This window comes from Lissotriton vulgaris, chromosome 12 (assembly GCF_964263255.1).
Source record: "Lissotriton vulgaris chromosome 12, aLisVul1.2, whole genome shotgun sequence".
NCBI lineage: Eukaryota > Metazoa > Chordata > Amphibia > Caudata > Salamandridae > Lissotriton > Lissotriton vulgaris.
In genome coordinates, this window is record NC_141700.1 from 224,990,683 (window position 1) to 225,007,723 (window position 17,041).

The 17,041-nt window shown below is 46.0% G+C and overlaps 1 protein-coding gene across 1 annotated transcript; it reads right to left on the reverse strand.

The window, feature by feature from the left end:
* Window positions 1-1,052: 1,052 nt before the first annotated feature.
* LOC147673832 (E3 SUMO-protein ligase KIAA1586-like) lies at window positions 1,053-3,452 on the reverse strand. Its single transcript, XM_086945535.1, has one exon. It carries the CDS (start codon window positions 3,450-3,452, stop codon window positions 1,053-1,055), a length of 2,400 nt encoding a protein of 799 aa, XP_086801661.1.
* Between the last annotated feature and the right edge of the window lie 13,589 nt (window positions 3,453-17,041).

Here is a 17,041-nt window from a genome sequence, read left to right on the forward strand (position 1 = left end):
TAAGGTTTTGATAGGAGGGTCCCTTGCCTTGTGAACATTTTGAAAAAGATTAACTCAAAAGTGCATTTAAAGCACAATGTTGTAATAAATTAGCTAAAATCACTAATGCATTGAAAAGGGACCATTTCAGTGCTGTATGTGCTGATTTGGTGAGAAAGGAGTACAATACTGGGGTAGGGTATGTATGCCATTTTTAACAGTCTATGAATTCTAAGGTACAACTTTTACATAGCTTATGTGCCAAAATGAACCAAAATGTTGTTAAAACACTCTAAACGGAGAAAGTGAACAACATCATGCAATGTACTTGAATTAGTCAGTCATCATGGCACTTCCAGTGGCCGAAGGGGTATGTGATTATTCAGTACACTAGAGTATTTTGTTAGAGAAACAATTGAAAAAAGAAGAGGATTACCAAGTGGGCTTGTTACTATAGCTTAGACCCTGGGGGATAGATGTGCATTTATTAGACACAGATTAGTTAAATAAAATATGGAACTATGCAGTTCTGTATCACACAGACACAACAGATTAGAAAAGAGGCATATATTCCAAATATGACTTTTTAATTCAAGAATTGTATCTTACCAGAAAGCTCAGCAAAATGTAATCTCCACCAAAAGGACCTAGAGCTACCTAGGCCAAAGGAATAGATAATGACGAGGCAGTTTGAATTTCACAGTATTGCAAGTCAGACTCCTAGCTATTAGTGCAAAATGGCCATAGTCAGTCTGTCAGTGCCATACAAAATGTAAACCTATAAAGACAAAATAATGTAACATAAAGCATATAAATACAAATAAATATGTTCTAAAATGAAAAAGCAAGGTAAATCTTATAGAAACAAAATAAATTATATAAATTATAATAAATATAACATCCAAACCAAGAGACAGCTATAAGAAAATATTAAATAAATTGACACTGTCAATCAATGCAAATAAATAACCTATATAAAGTACACAACAATTAAATTTCCCCAAAAGTCCAGTAAAGCCTAACTTTTTTAAAATATTGCAATGACCCATTTTTCAGTTACACTGGGCTAGCATCTATTTTTCTAGAAAAGCCCACACACAGTCTAAATCACTTGTGCATTCCAAATCCTCCTCTTTCCTTGCTTTACTCCTAGTGTCATCAGCTGCTCTCCGCCCTTTTGCAAGCCATGACTGAACATAGGGGATTGGATTGAATCTCTTAAATGGTGGACCAACAAGATTTAAAAACATTAAAGAAGATATTGTTTCAGTCAGCAATGATGCTCTTGTAGATGTGCAAATGAGATTCATTTGAGAAAAGCCCCGCTCACATTCTGCAGTACTGATAGCAATAGTGTGCAAAGCCATCAAAAGCTCCTTGAACTGCCTTTTAATTTCTTTTCCTCCAGATTCTTTATACTCTCTGTACGCACGTATAGTTTCTCGGCTGGCAATGTTGAATCTTTTACACAGAGACTCAATGTCACTTTCACCATAAAGAACAGGTAGCTCATCAGGCCAGTACTGTTTGTATAAAACTTTCACTTCGTTAATCAGCGTCTCATAGTCAGCCTTTTTGTCAGCAGAATTAGTACCGCCTGTAGACAACAAACGATTTCTCAGATTTTCTGCAAGGCTACGAAAAAACTGCCCCTGTTCAATGATTTTGTCAGTGGTCTTTCCTTTGTGCAGCATCACACCCTGGAATATATTTTCTTCCATTGCCTTTTTACACTGTGAGAAATGCTTTCCTTGCCGGTCTACCATTGCCTCAAACACTGCTATTTGCCGACAAATAGCTCGATGGGCATCAATGATTGTAGAATCACGTTTCTGTAACTCGAGTGATAACTCTGATAACTCCTGAAGAGCATCATACATGAGGCCAAGATTAGCAACAAACTGGATAGATGATAATCGCCTTTCTAGGCCGGTGTACATATTTCGATTAGAACTGTCACGGGAAGCATCAACAGCAGCACTAGTAAAATGCTTGTAGAGAGCAGGATAAGCATTCCAAACAGCTTCTACTGTTCTAAAGCTTGATGCAACCCAACGAGTATCTAACACTCTACCTATTCTGCAGAGCTGAATGTCAAGAACTTCTGCACACTCCTTTAGCTCCAAACGGTTTTTAACAGATGTGGCAAACAAAGAATATAGCTTGTCGAGTAAGTTTTTGAAGTGATTTGTAGCGCCAATATCTTTCATGACATCATGAACGGCAAGTTCCAGGCGATGTGCTGAGCAGTGCCAGGCTACAATATTGGGAGAGATTTTTTCTTGCAACCTCTTTATAACACCACTGTGACGGCCAAACATCACTGAAGCGCCATCACAGGCAACTGAAACCAGGCATTTGGAGAGAAAGTCCTCACTTACATTAATAGGATCTTTTTTTAGAGCAGACAGTAAACTACTTACTATGCCGTCAGCTGACAAATCACTCAGCTCAATGAGGTCAACAAAAATATTAGCTGGGGAGTCCATGCCAGGTAGCTGCATTCGCATGTACACAATTAAAGAACTTTTCCTATTTAACGCAGTGCCTTCATCTAGTAAAATACTTATTTTTGGGGAAAGTTCAATAATTTGAGCAAATATCTTCCTCTTCATTTCTGAGGATATGTGGCGTTGTATGTTTGAGCAAGCTACATTGGAGTGCAAAATTCGATCCATATCCAGTCCATTTAACTGGTGGCAGTCTATCTCTGTTTCAAAACCATACGCTGGCCTGTTCCGCTTTGCTTCCTTATAAGCTACACGGAATATTCTGGATGTTGATGACATTTGTAAAGATTGAGCTTTTGCAGTTACTTGCAATAAAGAATCTTTTTTTGCATTTTCTAAGATTTTTAAAGTTGCAAAATGAGCCTTGCTTTGTGCATGTTCTCCAATCTTTTTTCTCAATGATTTTTGCTGTTGTCGTGGATTTGTGCCATATGCCTTCACAGTAGAGTCAGTCCATTCTTTGGACAATTTCATTCCCCTGGATTTCTCAGCACCAAGATCACGGACTTGGCGACACACAGAACAGCCAAGGTTAGTGCCATTAACAATTAACCACGGATGCTTGCGTTGGAAATATATCTTTTGATCGTGTTTCCAACCTTTAGGAAGAATGCCTTTCCTAAAAACTGTGCCTGAATGTGGTTTCAGCGATAATGTGTCAAATTGTTTGCTAGTGCTTGGAGTTTCCTCTGTCTCACTCTCAGCAATCTCCACAGCATGATACTGGTCATGTCGGAGAGGACTATCTTGTGTCTTTTCTTCTGTAGGTGTGATAACGCTGCTGCTAGTAGTGGTGTCCCTCTCATCTTGTGCCTTCTCTTGCACTTCATCTTCTGTGTTGTTCCCTTCATCCACCGGAAGTACATGGTCTTTTTTAGCTACTTTATTAGTAGGCTCCCCATCGTCTTTGGGCTTAAATTTTGTGAAGTAGCTTGAAATCTTCTTCTGCCCACTGTGCGACATTCTAGGGAAGCAAAGTGAAATAAAACATGCTAGACATGTGCGAAGTGTGATGTCAATTCAATTAAGTAATAATACATGCACAATTATTTTTTTTTGCAGTTTGCTCCAAAGAAATTTATGCATCTGCACATATATTACCATCTACTGTCTACAACTGACTACAAGTATAATCTTACTTTGCCGGGTTTGCCCACCCAAATTCAGACCTTTTGCAGATGAGCACTCACTGAAAAGAGGTACAAAGTCTTTAAAGTTTGCCTCACTTTTAGGCTTTGGCTTCCTGTAGCAGTAGCATGACAACTAAAGCAGGGTAAGGTGGAAGTGTGCAAAGTTAGTTACACACTGTGATTCACAAAAAGTATTCATTAATTGACACTCAAGGCCAGAATGGGAACCCAAAGCAGCCCTGGCAAGTTTTGTTTGACCAGCCCCCATACAGTGCATAGCAAGCAAGCTTAATGACTGCTAGAGATGTTTGCATGGGGGTCATTCTCCCCTCAAGAACATTTTTTTGAAGAGAAAAAAACTAAAATGGTGCACAACATATTTAGCTGTATCAACTTTCAAAGCATAGTAAATTGTACACCTAAATGAGGACGTGCATAGCCACCAAGGCCAGAAAGCATGGTAATCTCACAACTTGGAAATGTCAGACAAAGGCACCCAGGCTAGAAATCATGGAAATGTTACACAAAGGCACCCTGGCTAGAAATCATGGAAACGTCAGACAAAGGCTCCCTTACCCTCATCATGCACATTCTCAACTCATATACCAACATCACTTCTTGGTGCAGAGCCTGCTCAGGTGACTGATTGCCATTGGTTTCTTTGCAAGCAAGACCACCACATATTACTTCCCCTTATTTAACCCCGGGCCCAAACTCTATTACTTAGTTCCCCTCCTTAATACCAACTCCTCTCTTATGTTTGATGATGAGGGCGGCTCTTATGCGACTTGCAGCTCTTCCAGGTAATCTCATACATGATACATCTGCCCTTAGCAGGCAATTCTGGCTCTGAGTCCACTAACTCTCTTGTAAAAAGGCACCTGTTTTGACAGGACTGGAGGTGGTCATGGGGGGTTATTAGCACCAAAATCATCCTGTACTGATTCCACTTCCAGGCAGCCTGCAACTGCGCAACAAATAGCTAGTGAGTGCATACTGCTGGCAACAACAAACATGATTGTGCATCGATTCGTGATGATCAAACTAGCCTAAAGCCAGGGCATCAGTAACAACATTTAAGCAGTGTGACTTCCGAACATAAAAAAAGTTAATCTGTAGGCCTCACCTGCGCATTTATTATCCATTGCTATTTGCTTCAAAAAAAAAAAAACAGCCCTTAATGTACTAGTGCAACTTAAGTCAGTCAGAACATTTGCGCATGTTGCAGCTTGCCTGGCACAGCCCCAGGCCGAACCCCCACAGATTTTATGATATTTGAAAAGGAAGCCGAATCCTGCCCTGGGCCTGTAACCTGTACTGATTTCACCCAGGCAGCCCGCAACTGCGCAACAAATAGCCAGTGAGTGCACACACAACAAACCTGATCGTGCATCGATTCGTGATGATTAAACAACTACCCTATGCCAGGCAGGGCATTAGAAACAACAACATTTAAGCAGTGTGTGACGTGACGTCCGAACCACTCTGTGGGGATTGGGGAAGGTGAGCTATGAAGCTCTGAACTGCGGGGCGATCTGATAGGGTGTGCATGGCCTCTGTGTGAGACATGCATTCGGTCAGCCTTAGGTGCAAAGGGTGTCTGTGAGAGGGGGGGCGCCGGGCGGTCTTCAAGATTCGGGGGTGTGTAGCTGCGCTGTGCTGCCAGGGTGGACTCCCGTTTGGTGCCGGTGTGATGGCTTGAGAGTGCCCTGCTCTGGCGCGGGTTTGCTGGGGGTGGTGGGGGGAGGATGGGGGGGTGGGGCTGTTCGGGGCACTGATGTACAATGTGTGCTGCTGGTAACGCGCCTCGTGATGGAGGGGGCGCTGCCTTAGGGTTGGGTTGGTTGGCTGACTACAACCATATTCTCACCGCATTTCCAAAACCATTACTGAGTGAAATGATATGTGATGCACACACGTAGGCATTTACATCAATAGACAATACATTTCCAAATGGCTATACATTTACACGTGAGTACTCCTAGAGAGCTGCAACAGTAGCAGATTTACAGGAGTACTCTTGTAATGTTTTGTTTATTTAAAATAAGCCGAAATTTGATCCAAACGCAGGGCTAAACCTTCAGGGCAAATGTCTATCTTTCCTTGTAATCTAGAAGTACATCTCAAAATCACCATAAAAATACCATTATCCAACGCATCTGAGAAGCATGCAGATTGGTAAGCAGTATAGGTGTGCTGCCAACTCTTTTCTCATTTTACTTTTCGATTATTTGCAGCCAGTAAATTAATGATAATTTAAAAAAAAAAAACGTAATCCTGCGCGCGCCTGCGGCCCCCACCGCCCCCAGGCCCTGCCTCGCCTCGCCTCACCTCACCACCTCACTCACCTGCAGTGCCGCCTCAGCTGCTGCCCTGCCTGCCTTATTTCAAATTCGGCCGGCGCCGGCCTACCGTACTCCCAGGGCCAGGCCCTGGCCCACCGCCCCAGGCCATCTTGTCCCTGCGGACCCTGCCTCCTTTTCTCATTTTACTTTTCGATTATTTGCAGCCAGTAAATTAATGATAATTTTAAAAAAAAAAACGTAATCCTGCGCGCGCCTGTGGCCCCCACCGCCCCCAGGCCCTGCCTCGCCTCGCCTCACCTCACCACCTCACTCACCTGCAGTGCCGCCTCAGCTGCTGCCCTGCCTGCCTTATTTCAAATTCGGCCGGCGCCGGCCTACCGTACCCCCAGGGCCAGGCCCTGGCCCACCGCCCCAGGCCATCTTGTCCCTGCGGACCCTGCCTCGCTCGCCTCGCAGAGTCGCACCTAGGTCCGGTCGCCCTCAGGGCGGCTCACCTGCTGAGCAGTGACGGTGTCGGTGAGCACTCGCAGTCGCCGGCCGCTCCCAACTCCGAGTCGAGTGAGTCTCAGTCCCCCGACCGACTCGGCGAGTCCCCCACCAGCAACTTTGGAGTTTGGGCGGGCGAGGGTCGGGAAGAGGTGCGGAGTGCGGACGTGCGGTTATGCAGGGGCGGGCAGACTCAGAGAGAAAATGCGCGTGCAATGCATTTTGCATGCAATCATCTGCGCACGCGTCACCTCCTCTGGCGCGCACAGCCCCAACCCCCGCAGCAAAGCCCTGCCCAGTGCCTGCCCCTGGCCCCTGCAACTAGGCTGCAAAAAGAAACAAAGTTACAATTTCCAACGGCAACTCGGCAAGTCCCGGACTCTCCCGCCCAGGCGGCGCCGACTGGGGCCCTGATCCGCGCCGCACCTGGGGAAGTGGAATTCCGAATTCATTTGAGTTGACTTGACTTCTTCTGTCTTCTTTAACTAGAAGTAACTCCAGTCCAGTCAGTGCCACTGCCTGCCTGGCAGTAATAATACACAGCAGCGCTGCGCCACACTCTCTGTGCCTGCCAGAGAGTCATCACCGCGCACCAGTCAGTGCACTGCACACGCAAACAGTCAGAGACAATGAAAATGAGGCAGAGAACAGGTGCACTTTAATGCCGAGTGATAGACCCGGCCCCCATAATTAAGTGCCGGTGCTGAGCACCGGCAAGCCCCGGCTCAAATTAAGCCCTGCTCTTCTGTTTTCTGAAAAAAAAATGTGTTGGCATTAGGACCCTGCACACTTTACCACTGCTAACCAGTGCTAAAGTGTATTTGCTCTCCCCTTGAAACATGGTAAAATTGACTTACACCTGATTGGCACATTTGATCTTTATCAAGTGATACTACATGTAACCAGGGAACATAATTAAATAACTTACTGTGCCACCCACTTAGGTACCCTTTGAAATATGTCTCAGGTCTGCCATTGCACCCTGTGTGAAGTTTTTAACTGCCACTTCGACCTGGCAACTCTTTTGCCAGGCCCAAATACCCCTTTTTAATGCATATAGATCACCCCCTTGATAGGCCCTAAACAGCTCAGAGGGCAGGGTGTACTGTATTTAAAAGGTAGAACATGCTTTAAAAAAATAGAAAAATGATGGGCTAGTAGTGAAAAACTCACAAATTCATTTTTAACTAATGTATGGCCTACCTCTCCCATAGGATAACCATGCTTTATGTTATTACAATTAATACCTGCTACCTTTTGACTGGGAACAGGTAGAAGTGCTATGCTTAGTCTAAAAAAAAGTGCCATTTAAAATCATCTATAATAGTAAAGTAGTACTGTAAGTCACAATTCTTTGCCACTTTTCGAAGGTTGCCATGTTCTTGTCCTAACCATTTGATGCCTGTGTCCCGGGTTGCATTACTGCAAACAGTTGGCTTTATATTCCTCCCAGACAGTAAAACAAAGGGGGACTAGATGTTGCGAGGATGAGCAATCCTGCTAGCATTGGTCGGGGTGGAGCTGTTCTCTGCTCCACTTACATTTAAAAGGGCTGCCTTCTGCACAATCAGAAAGGAACTTCACACCAGCCTGGGGTCACTGTAGACGACTTGGCACCTGGGGAAGGAGGATCCAGATGGGGTGGGGGTGAGGAGAGGGGGCGGAATTTCCTAGAACTTTCACTCAATTCAAAGGATGGGAACCAGGTATAATTGATGAACCCTAAGACCCATTCTTCGGTTCACGCCTGGACCTTTGGAAGAATTCCCTAGGACTAGATTGTACTCCAGTAGCCTGTCCTGCAGCTTGAGACCTGCCTTGTTTCTCAGAGGACTGCTCTGCTGCTTAAGGCCTGCCTTGTTTCTTGGGGGACTGCCCTGCTGCTGCCAGAGGACTGCCCTGCTGCTAGAGGCTTGCTCTGTTTCTCAGAGAACTGGCCTTTAGCTTGAGGTATCCTTGCAGAAAGAGAATTGGACCATCTCCTTGTTCCCTGTAATACATAAGGCTATCCAAGGGCCAGTTAGCTGACCTCCTACTATGAGCTACAGTGACACAACAAGCTCTAGAGGTCTCCTCCTTGCAACTGCCCTGCTGACCTGCTGCTACTAAGCGATCCTGAACCTGCAACCAGACCTCTGCTAGAGTGACCCACTGATCCCCAAGAGATGCCTCTAGGTTTTGGGCCGTTGGCTGGCATCACATCACACTCCTCTGCAAAGAAAGGTGAAATCCTAAAGTTTTGGGCTGAGCACAATCTGCGAACGATCATGTTCATGCTGAGACTGCCGTCTGTAACAGCAGTCAACACAAAGCTCCAGTTATCTCGACTCTTTGCCCTACAGCAACCGCCTATGACGAATGTCAACGTGACATCTGCACTTCATGCGACAGCAACGAAAGTGCATGTTGACCTCTAATATGAAACTCCAGCAATGACCGCCCACACCGCCCGGCCAGATCTTTTAGCTACAGCGACAATCATCCGTGAGGCTCACCTTGCTGTCCTCCAATGCAGTAGTGGCTGCTTCCAGACTCGTGGTGGAGTGGGGATGGGGGAAATGAAAAAGCTCAAATAAAATAAAAACACTTACCTGGATACGGCTGGAGTTGGCCACAACTCTCCTCTGATCCTCTTCATTTTCTTGTTTTCTTCCTGTTTGGAATCCGGCAGCAGGAAGCACCTGGGCTCCAAAGCTCCCCTGACCAATCACAAGGCAGCAATGCATCGTTGTGATTGCTCTGAGCGCCGTAATTCGGCGCTCAGAACAAGCTTGGGAGCAGCCTGGATGGAGAACATGGCAAGTGCGCATGACTGTTTTGGGTGGTCCGAGCGGGCTGGTCAAAATGCATGCACACTTGGAGTGCCACCACTCCACTCCCTGCAGTGCTCTGGCATCTCGGGTCCCAGCCCCGCCCACAGGAAACAACGGAGCTGCTCTAGTAGGAAAAAGAAAATTATGATAACGTTCACTTATCATTTATTTTCCTTTTTTCACTGCTCGGAGAGCAGTGGGGCGACTCTCCTCTCCCTTAGCAGAAGAGTCGACACTGCTCCAACGTGAAACTCCTGCAATGACTTTGCCACAACGCCAGACCAGATCTTTGCTCTACATCGACAACCATCGGCGATGCTCTCCTTGCTCCCTGAGGCCGTTCTACATTCTCGCTGGACTTTAACAAGATACCTTTTACAGTGGAACTAACCTGGTCCCTATATACGGCCCATACTCCATCATGCTCAGCCTGAACATGCAACTCTCTCCTGGTCTAGAACGACCAGATGACCACGAGTGGCACATTGTGGTTTTAGCCGCTATATTTACTTAAAATTGAATTTCTCCTACCTGCCTATCTCCGGTTCTACGGATAGGATTTTTCTCGTTCTGCTATCAATGCATTTATTAAAATGTACTGTGTTTTTCAAAACTGGTGTGGGATTTTTCTTGTCTTTTGATTTAATTTTATTACTGTTAATGAGCTGCATAAATACTGCGCACATTGCCTATAAGTTAAGCCTGACTGCTTTTGTGCCAGGCTAACAGAAGGATATACACAGGTTAAATTAGTGACTGTTGTGGTTCACCCCAACATGGACTGAGGCTGCTGTTTGAGAAGGGTCTCACCCCACTCAACCAAAAACCCAATTTCCTACACAGCCTCTGTACGCTGTAATGCAGGGTTTATGTGATAAGGCAGATGGAAAAAACAGATTTCAATTGATAACTGAGTGAGGAATTTGCTGTAAATTGTTTCAGCAGGTTAAGTAGATTCTTTTTCAAGGATATTGTTGTAAAACAAGATTTTGCCAGTAACAGGAGGATGCATGACTACCTTGGCAAGAGTGCAGACCCGCTTAAGGTCTGACAGAAAAGGAATGTAGCACATCGAGGAATGGCACCGTGCCATCATGATATCATTTACAACTGCTAAACCGTAGGCTATACGGTGAAGTATTTGACAGGAATGACAAGCAAATAATTATTATAATTAGACATGAAAACGAAGATGGACGAACGCGTGATGTAAATAGGCTCCGAAAACGCCACATCAAAGATGCTCAAATGACGGCTCTGACAGACGCCGAAGTCAGCGCGAGGTCATCGTATCCTTGTGAGCTAAAGGGAAACAAGGGGTTCCGAGCTCGCGCGCGTCGATTGACAGTGATAAGGGGGGCTCGAGCGCTTTAAGAACCATCCCTTGTGTCCATGAAGTGGGAGAGGAATCCTGCCAGCAGACCCTTGCACCCGGGAACCTTTCTGCTGGAGTGCTCAGAGGCAAATTCGGCGCGAGGCTTTAATAAGCGGACGCGGGCTGCGTTTCCCTTTCATCTGCGCCGCCGGCAGGCCCTGCTCAGAGAGGCGTTCTCAAGCTATTACCCGATACTGGTGGTTCAGGCCATTTCGGTGATTAGCAATTAACTATTCTATGGGTAATAAAACGGCTCCGTTGAGCTTTCAAGAAATGCACATCTGTATTTTTCTTCATAATATAACGGAACGTTACGTGCATCGCTCGTCTGTTCGCAAAATGTTCATTTAATGAATTCTTGCGCAGCAAAACAAGGATAGCAGACAAGCAAGAACAGGCTCGAGGCTGTCGCTGCCCTCACCTTCTCCTTACGGTCTGTAGCTCATGGTTACGGTGGTGTCTATTAATCAGCGTGTTTTTTAGCGCCACTGTCACATCGTGGTCTCACCGCATTGCACAGCATAAACCGGTGCATCTACGGTAACTCAATATTTAAACAAACATTGGCAAAGCCAATAGGTTTCGTCAATGAGACAGCTATTGGCTTTGACAATGTCTTTTAGTTAAGATGTATAGCAGCGTCAGGCATTTTTTCCCCTGGCTTCCAGACATGTTGAATAGTAGGTATACTGCTATAAAACATGGCTTAAAGATATTGACAAAGCCAATAGCTCTCGCTTTGCAGAGACCTTTTGGCTTTGCCAGTGCCTGTTTAACTTTATATGGTTTTGATCAAGTCGTGGTGAAATAGGTAGTGGGCTGAGATGAAAGCTGCAAACCTTGCCTTCAGCTTCCCCGGCGGACTGAGGGAGAAGGCGGGCCACTTCCTGTGGGCCGACACTTCCCCCATCTGGCATGCCTCCCTCCCAGGGCCTCCGGAACAAGCCCTCTTTACATGATTACAAGTTAATTCCTCTTCTCCTGCCACTGACAAATCACCGCAAAACAACCCTTACCCCCCCCCCCGCATTTCTGTAATCATACAAGAATGGCTTACCCCCGCACTGCTGCCAACCAGGGTCGGATTGGGATCACAATTCGGCCCGGGCACTGACGAAAAAAGTGGCCCACATTCAAGAGGCGTGGCCCATATTTAAGGGGCGTGGCCCACATTCAAGGGGCGTGCCCTTTCATGAAACACATGACAAGGAATGAAAGTGGGAGGATACTGTTCTTGCACACGACACAGGGCCAAGGTGACAATGGCCTACATGCTGAGCAACTAAAAAAAATAGCAAGGCCCCTTTTTGTCAAAAAATTATTCCAGCCCTCCAGCACAGGAGCACCTGAAAAGCAGCAAAGCCCCTGCTATTACTAACCTACTCAGCCCTCCCCAGACCTTCAGCTCAGGAGCACATGAACAGAGGTAAGGCCCCTGCAATTAGTAAATTAATCAACCCTCCAGGCCTTGGGAAAATGTCCTGGCAGGGGAGCACAAAACACAGCTTTCTGGGTCATCCAAGGTAGCCAGGTAGCCAGGGGGGAGGCTGAGGTGAAGCTGGTGCATGGGAAGTGCCTTCCCAGTGTGTTCTGGCAGTTTGAGTATTTACCATTTACTGTAGTATTATCCTTGTACCTGTGTATGGTACCCTTTTGTAACATGCACACGTCACTTTTCTCTCCTAACACACTGTTTGCTACCTTTCACTTTTGTTTGCTTTAGATACTTGCACAAGTGCCACCATTGCCTACGTAACGTTTGTTCTTGTGCTGGAGTGTCTGCCATTAATTGCAGTATTATACCTCTACTTGTATTTTGTACGCTTTTGTAACCTGCACACATATCTCTTTTTCCTCCTGTAATGTATCGTTTGCTCCTCTTGTATTTTGGTTGCTCACTATTGTCACTTTTGATTCATGTAACTTAACGTTTGCTTTTGTAATTTGTCCACTTATAATTTTCTCCTCATGTATTATTGCTGTTCCTAGTGTGAAGCGCTCTGACACCTTCGGGTAAAGTCCGCGCTATATGAAATCGCATAAATAAATAAATAAAACAACCAAATTCCAAATATCACCAGACCCCCACAGCAAGACCCATTCTTCCTCGCCCACTATGACCTGAATGTGAAGGGCTGTGGGCGAGGTGTTAAGACTAACACCGTTTCTGGGCTGCATGGGCGCCAGGGGGCCGAGGTGTAAATGGCTCAAAGGCCTGAGAAACACCTGGCCCCCAGGGAGGCCGAATATTGCAAACAATCACCCCTCCCCAGCCCAGCCTCAGCTTGATTGCTTGGCAGGGTAGGGGTGAAGGAGAGCCCACAGCTGACAATCGCTGTCTGGCCGCACAGCGAGGCTGCTTTAATTTTCTTTGTCTGTCTCCGTGCACTCTGTGGGCCTTTTTTTTCTCCCCTTTCCTAGTCCACTCTCTGTGGACTGGGACAGGGGAGACAAAAAACGGCCCACAGAGGGCACTGAGGCAACGGCCCTTCGGCCCATTCTCGAATGCCCGCCTTGCCAATCCGCCCCTGCTGCCAACAGTAGCTGGCAAGTTGCACGGGTTGCTGACATGACACCATGCTTTCAGTTCTCTGCTTTCATTTAACTATTGAGTGCATTCTGGGACTTGCAGTACTTGATCAGTTCATTTAAACCAATTGAAAGATCTGTTAACATCGATTTTTGAAAAATGTTAGCATACTACTGCCCTTCTAGGTACATTTTAGGTTGCCGTAAATGAAGTCTGTTTTGCACACAAGTGTGTTCTGCATGTACTCAAAATATACAAGAAGACAGGTTGCATTTACTCTTCCAAGTCTAGGTTGTCAAATAGTGACATGTTAGAACTGTCATCCTTAGTCTGATCTTTCCCCAACGTTTTGCATGCTTACCTCTACTTTTTGCTATATCTTTTTGTTGGCCTTAGGACTCTGAGTACTTTACCTCTTCTAACCAGGGCTAAAGTGCATGTGCTTCTCCCCTAAACATGGTGGCATTGGTGTATACCTGATTGGCATATTTAGTTCACTTATAAGTCCCTTGTAAAGTGGTATATCATATACCCAGAGTCTGTAATCTAAATGCTACTAGTGCGCCAGCAGTACAGATTGAGCCACCCCCACAAGTAGCTTTTCAAACCTGTTCAGACAGTTCACTGCCACTTTGACTTGGCCAAGCCTTAAACTCCCCTTTCACTACACATAGGTCACCCTTAAGGTAGGCCCTAGGGAGCCCTAAGGGCAGGGTTCTATGTAACTAAAAGGTAGGACATGTACTTTTAAGTTTTATATGTCCTGGTAGTGACAAATAGTTACATTTGTTTTTTTTACTATTCTGAGGCCTACTTCTCTCATATGCTAGTATTGAGAATTCCTTAAAATACATTTAAGCTGTAATTCCTGACCAGAAAGGAGTAGCTAAATCACGGTTCATATGTGTCGGAATGGTAATGATAAATCCTTTATAGTAGTAACATTGGATTTGACATTACTATTTTAGAAATGCCACTTTTAGAAAGTGGACATTTCTCTGCTCTTTGCGCTGCGTGCCTGCAGCCTGTGTCTAACACATGTCTGGGCTAGGTGGCAGCTAAACTTTGTGCACTGTCTCTTGACTGTCACACCCACCTGTCCTGTGTTTGTGGCTGAGGACTCATCTGCATTTCTGATAACATGCCTGGCAAGAAGGGGGAGTGGGAGCTATAATTTATATCTGAATAGACAGTTTCCTGACACAAAGGGCTGATTACCCCCACAGATAGCCTGGCCTACGGGCTGGAATTAAAGGGGACTTGTGCACTTCAAGAAGCTGCTTTTAAGTTATCTCCAACTTCAAAGGCACATTTGGGTATAAGTACTGGGGCTCTGATCCTACCAAATCAGTACCCTACTGGACCTGGAAAGAACTCTGCTGGAGTAAAGACTACTGTGCTGTAAAGATTGCCCCTTTGCCTTGACTGACTGTTCTGACAAACTGCTTGTGAGAAGTTGGCCTGGCATATGCTGTCCACTATTCTAGTGGATACCTTGCACCAGTCCAATCGACCCTTATTGATGTTAGGTTATAAAGTCAACCTTATAGAAATCTATCCTTAGTGGTAGCTGTGGAGAGCAGCCTTCAGGCTAAGTCTTGGAGACCATTAAGCAAGTTGTTTTACCATTTATAATCCCTTGAGTATCAAATTAAAGAACACCACACAAGGTATATATCAAATATATATGTATTTATTCTAAACACAACCCCTCTGCATTCTTTATGAGGTCAGAGGGAAAAGTTCAATACAAGGAACTTAATTAGCATACGATAAGTTGCACAGTATACGTTTTTCCCTAGGAGCGTCACAAACCATATACTAAAATAGTGGTATAAGAACCACAGGAGAAATAGAAAGCAGGCCTAGGGCCTGGGAAATCGCTGGGGCTTCTAGGAACAACCAAAGGTTAGAATGTAGGAGGCCCAGGGGAGACGCGTGCAGTGTCTAAACACAGCCGCAGGTTACCATTGACTTTCTATGGAGAACGAACAAGTTACAATTTTAAAGATAAAGGTTACAAGGAGGTGAACTGCGATGGAACCCTTTTAGACTAGGACACTTGGAGAGTCAATACCCACGGGGGCACCAGAGTACTCGTGTTACCTCACCCAGGGAAGCCGGGTGCATAGGTGTCTTTTCGAGTCGGGTTTCGTCGTCGATTCCAATGGAGAGCTGCAAAGAAGTGCTGCAGGCGACCAGAGGAAAAGTGTCCGGGTGGATCCAAGAGTGGATCGGAGATGTGAGGAACCTGAAAGCAGAGGAGACAGAGTCTGGGCCACTAGCCAGTGACCAGGGCAGCGATAGAAATATGCCACCGGATGTCGGATGATTTCTGGTGAAAAGGTGAAGTTTGTCTCTTCAGCCACGAGAAGCAGGAGGCGGCGACGACGACCAGGAGCTGGATTCAAGCTGTTCCACAAAGGATATAGTTGACTGCAGTGTCGGTATACGGATTAGACCCAACAAGCTTTGGCAAACGCAATCCAGGCAAGATGTCAAAATTGGCTTTGTTGCAGACCAGCAAGGTCTGGGGCGCTTCTTCTTTGCAGAGAAGCTGGAGCAAGCCTGAAGCAACCAGGAAAGCAAAGTAGTTCCAAGATTGGTCTTCCTGGGGGCTCACTAGCCAACGGACTAGCAACCATGAAGACGCATCAAGCTGAAATGCACAAAGCGGGCCCACGGGACACTCGTGGAGTGTGGGCCTCTGAGCTTTGGTGCAAAAGGTGCTCGGGCTGGGGCTTCAAGCACCCCAATGCACAACTTCGGGATACCTCGGGAAGTCGATGCAGGTAGCAAAATGCAGGATGTCCAGGAGTTCCGGTCCCACGTCTCTCATGTCCGCCACGGGTCTCAGCTTTGCTGGGAGCGAAGGAAGGGGTCAGAGATATCTGGAAGTTTGTATCCTGTGTCGCAGATTCTTCAGTGTCCGGCGGGAGTCTCGAAAATGCAGACCGGCAAAGATGCTGTTAGTGCCTGTTTGAACAGGGTGGTCACTCCTTGACCACAAGGGAGATTTCTTCCGCCTTCTAGTCGAAATGGAATTTTAAAGGTCCAGGATATATGTTGCAGAGTTTCATCCAGGCTAATCTAAAGTCCTAGGGACTAGAGTTCTATACTTATAGTAAGTTTAGGGGTTGGACTAACTCTAAGGTCCCTTCTATGGGTGGACCTGGGGAGAGGGTGGTTACACCCCTTTCCCTTTGTCCAGTTTCACGCCAGAGCTGGGGCTGAGCGCCAAAGCAACCGGTGGAGCACCTTGGGGGCCCCAGGCAGTGTCTGAAAAGCATTCACTGAATGCAACCTACCCTGCCCCAATGCACTAAAGCCTGTCTGGGGAGGTGCTAACACCTCCCTGGACATGAAACCTATTGTCCAGGCCTCCCCTGCCGGAGTTTCGTCCAGCAGCATGAGGGCAGACTCATGTCTGTGGCAGCAGCATCCATTTTGTGATGCTGGGGCTCTGTTTAACTTTAACCAGGTAAACCAATAACTACATGTCTTCTCCCTCTAGAAGGGTGGAATGCTACCCCCACCACCAGAACTGGTGGGGGATAGTATTGCAAAGTGTTTGACACCTTACTCGACATGTTTTGATAAAGCCAAACCAAAGTTAACATTAACCGCAAGGATTATAATGCACTTAAGAGTATATGGTATGGCTATATCATAGAACAGCTATAGGGAGATGGTTCTGAAAGCTGCAGAGGGGCTCAGCTCATGCTAGGGCACCCTCTCACACAAAACCAAGCACTCTGCCTCCATGATTGTCAAGGCCTGCCATAGGAGTGACTTATAGGTAACTATGTGTCTACATATAAGGAGGATATAGATATGCTATATCTAAGTAAGGGGAGACTACACCACCTTTTTACCCAGGCTTTAAGTACAGACCTTTGGTGTCAGTTTGGA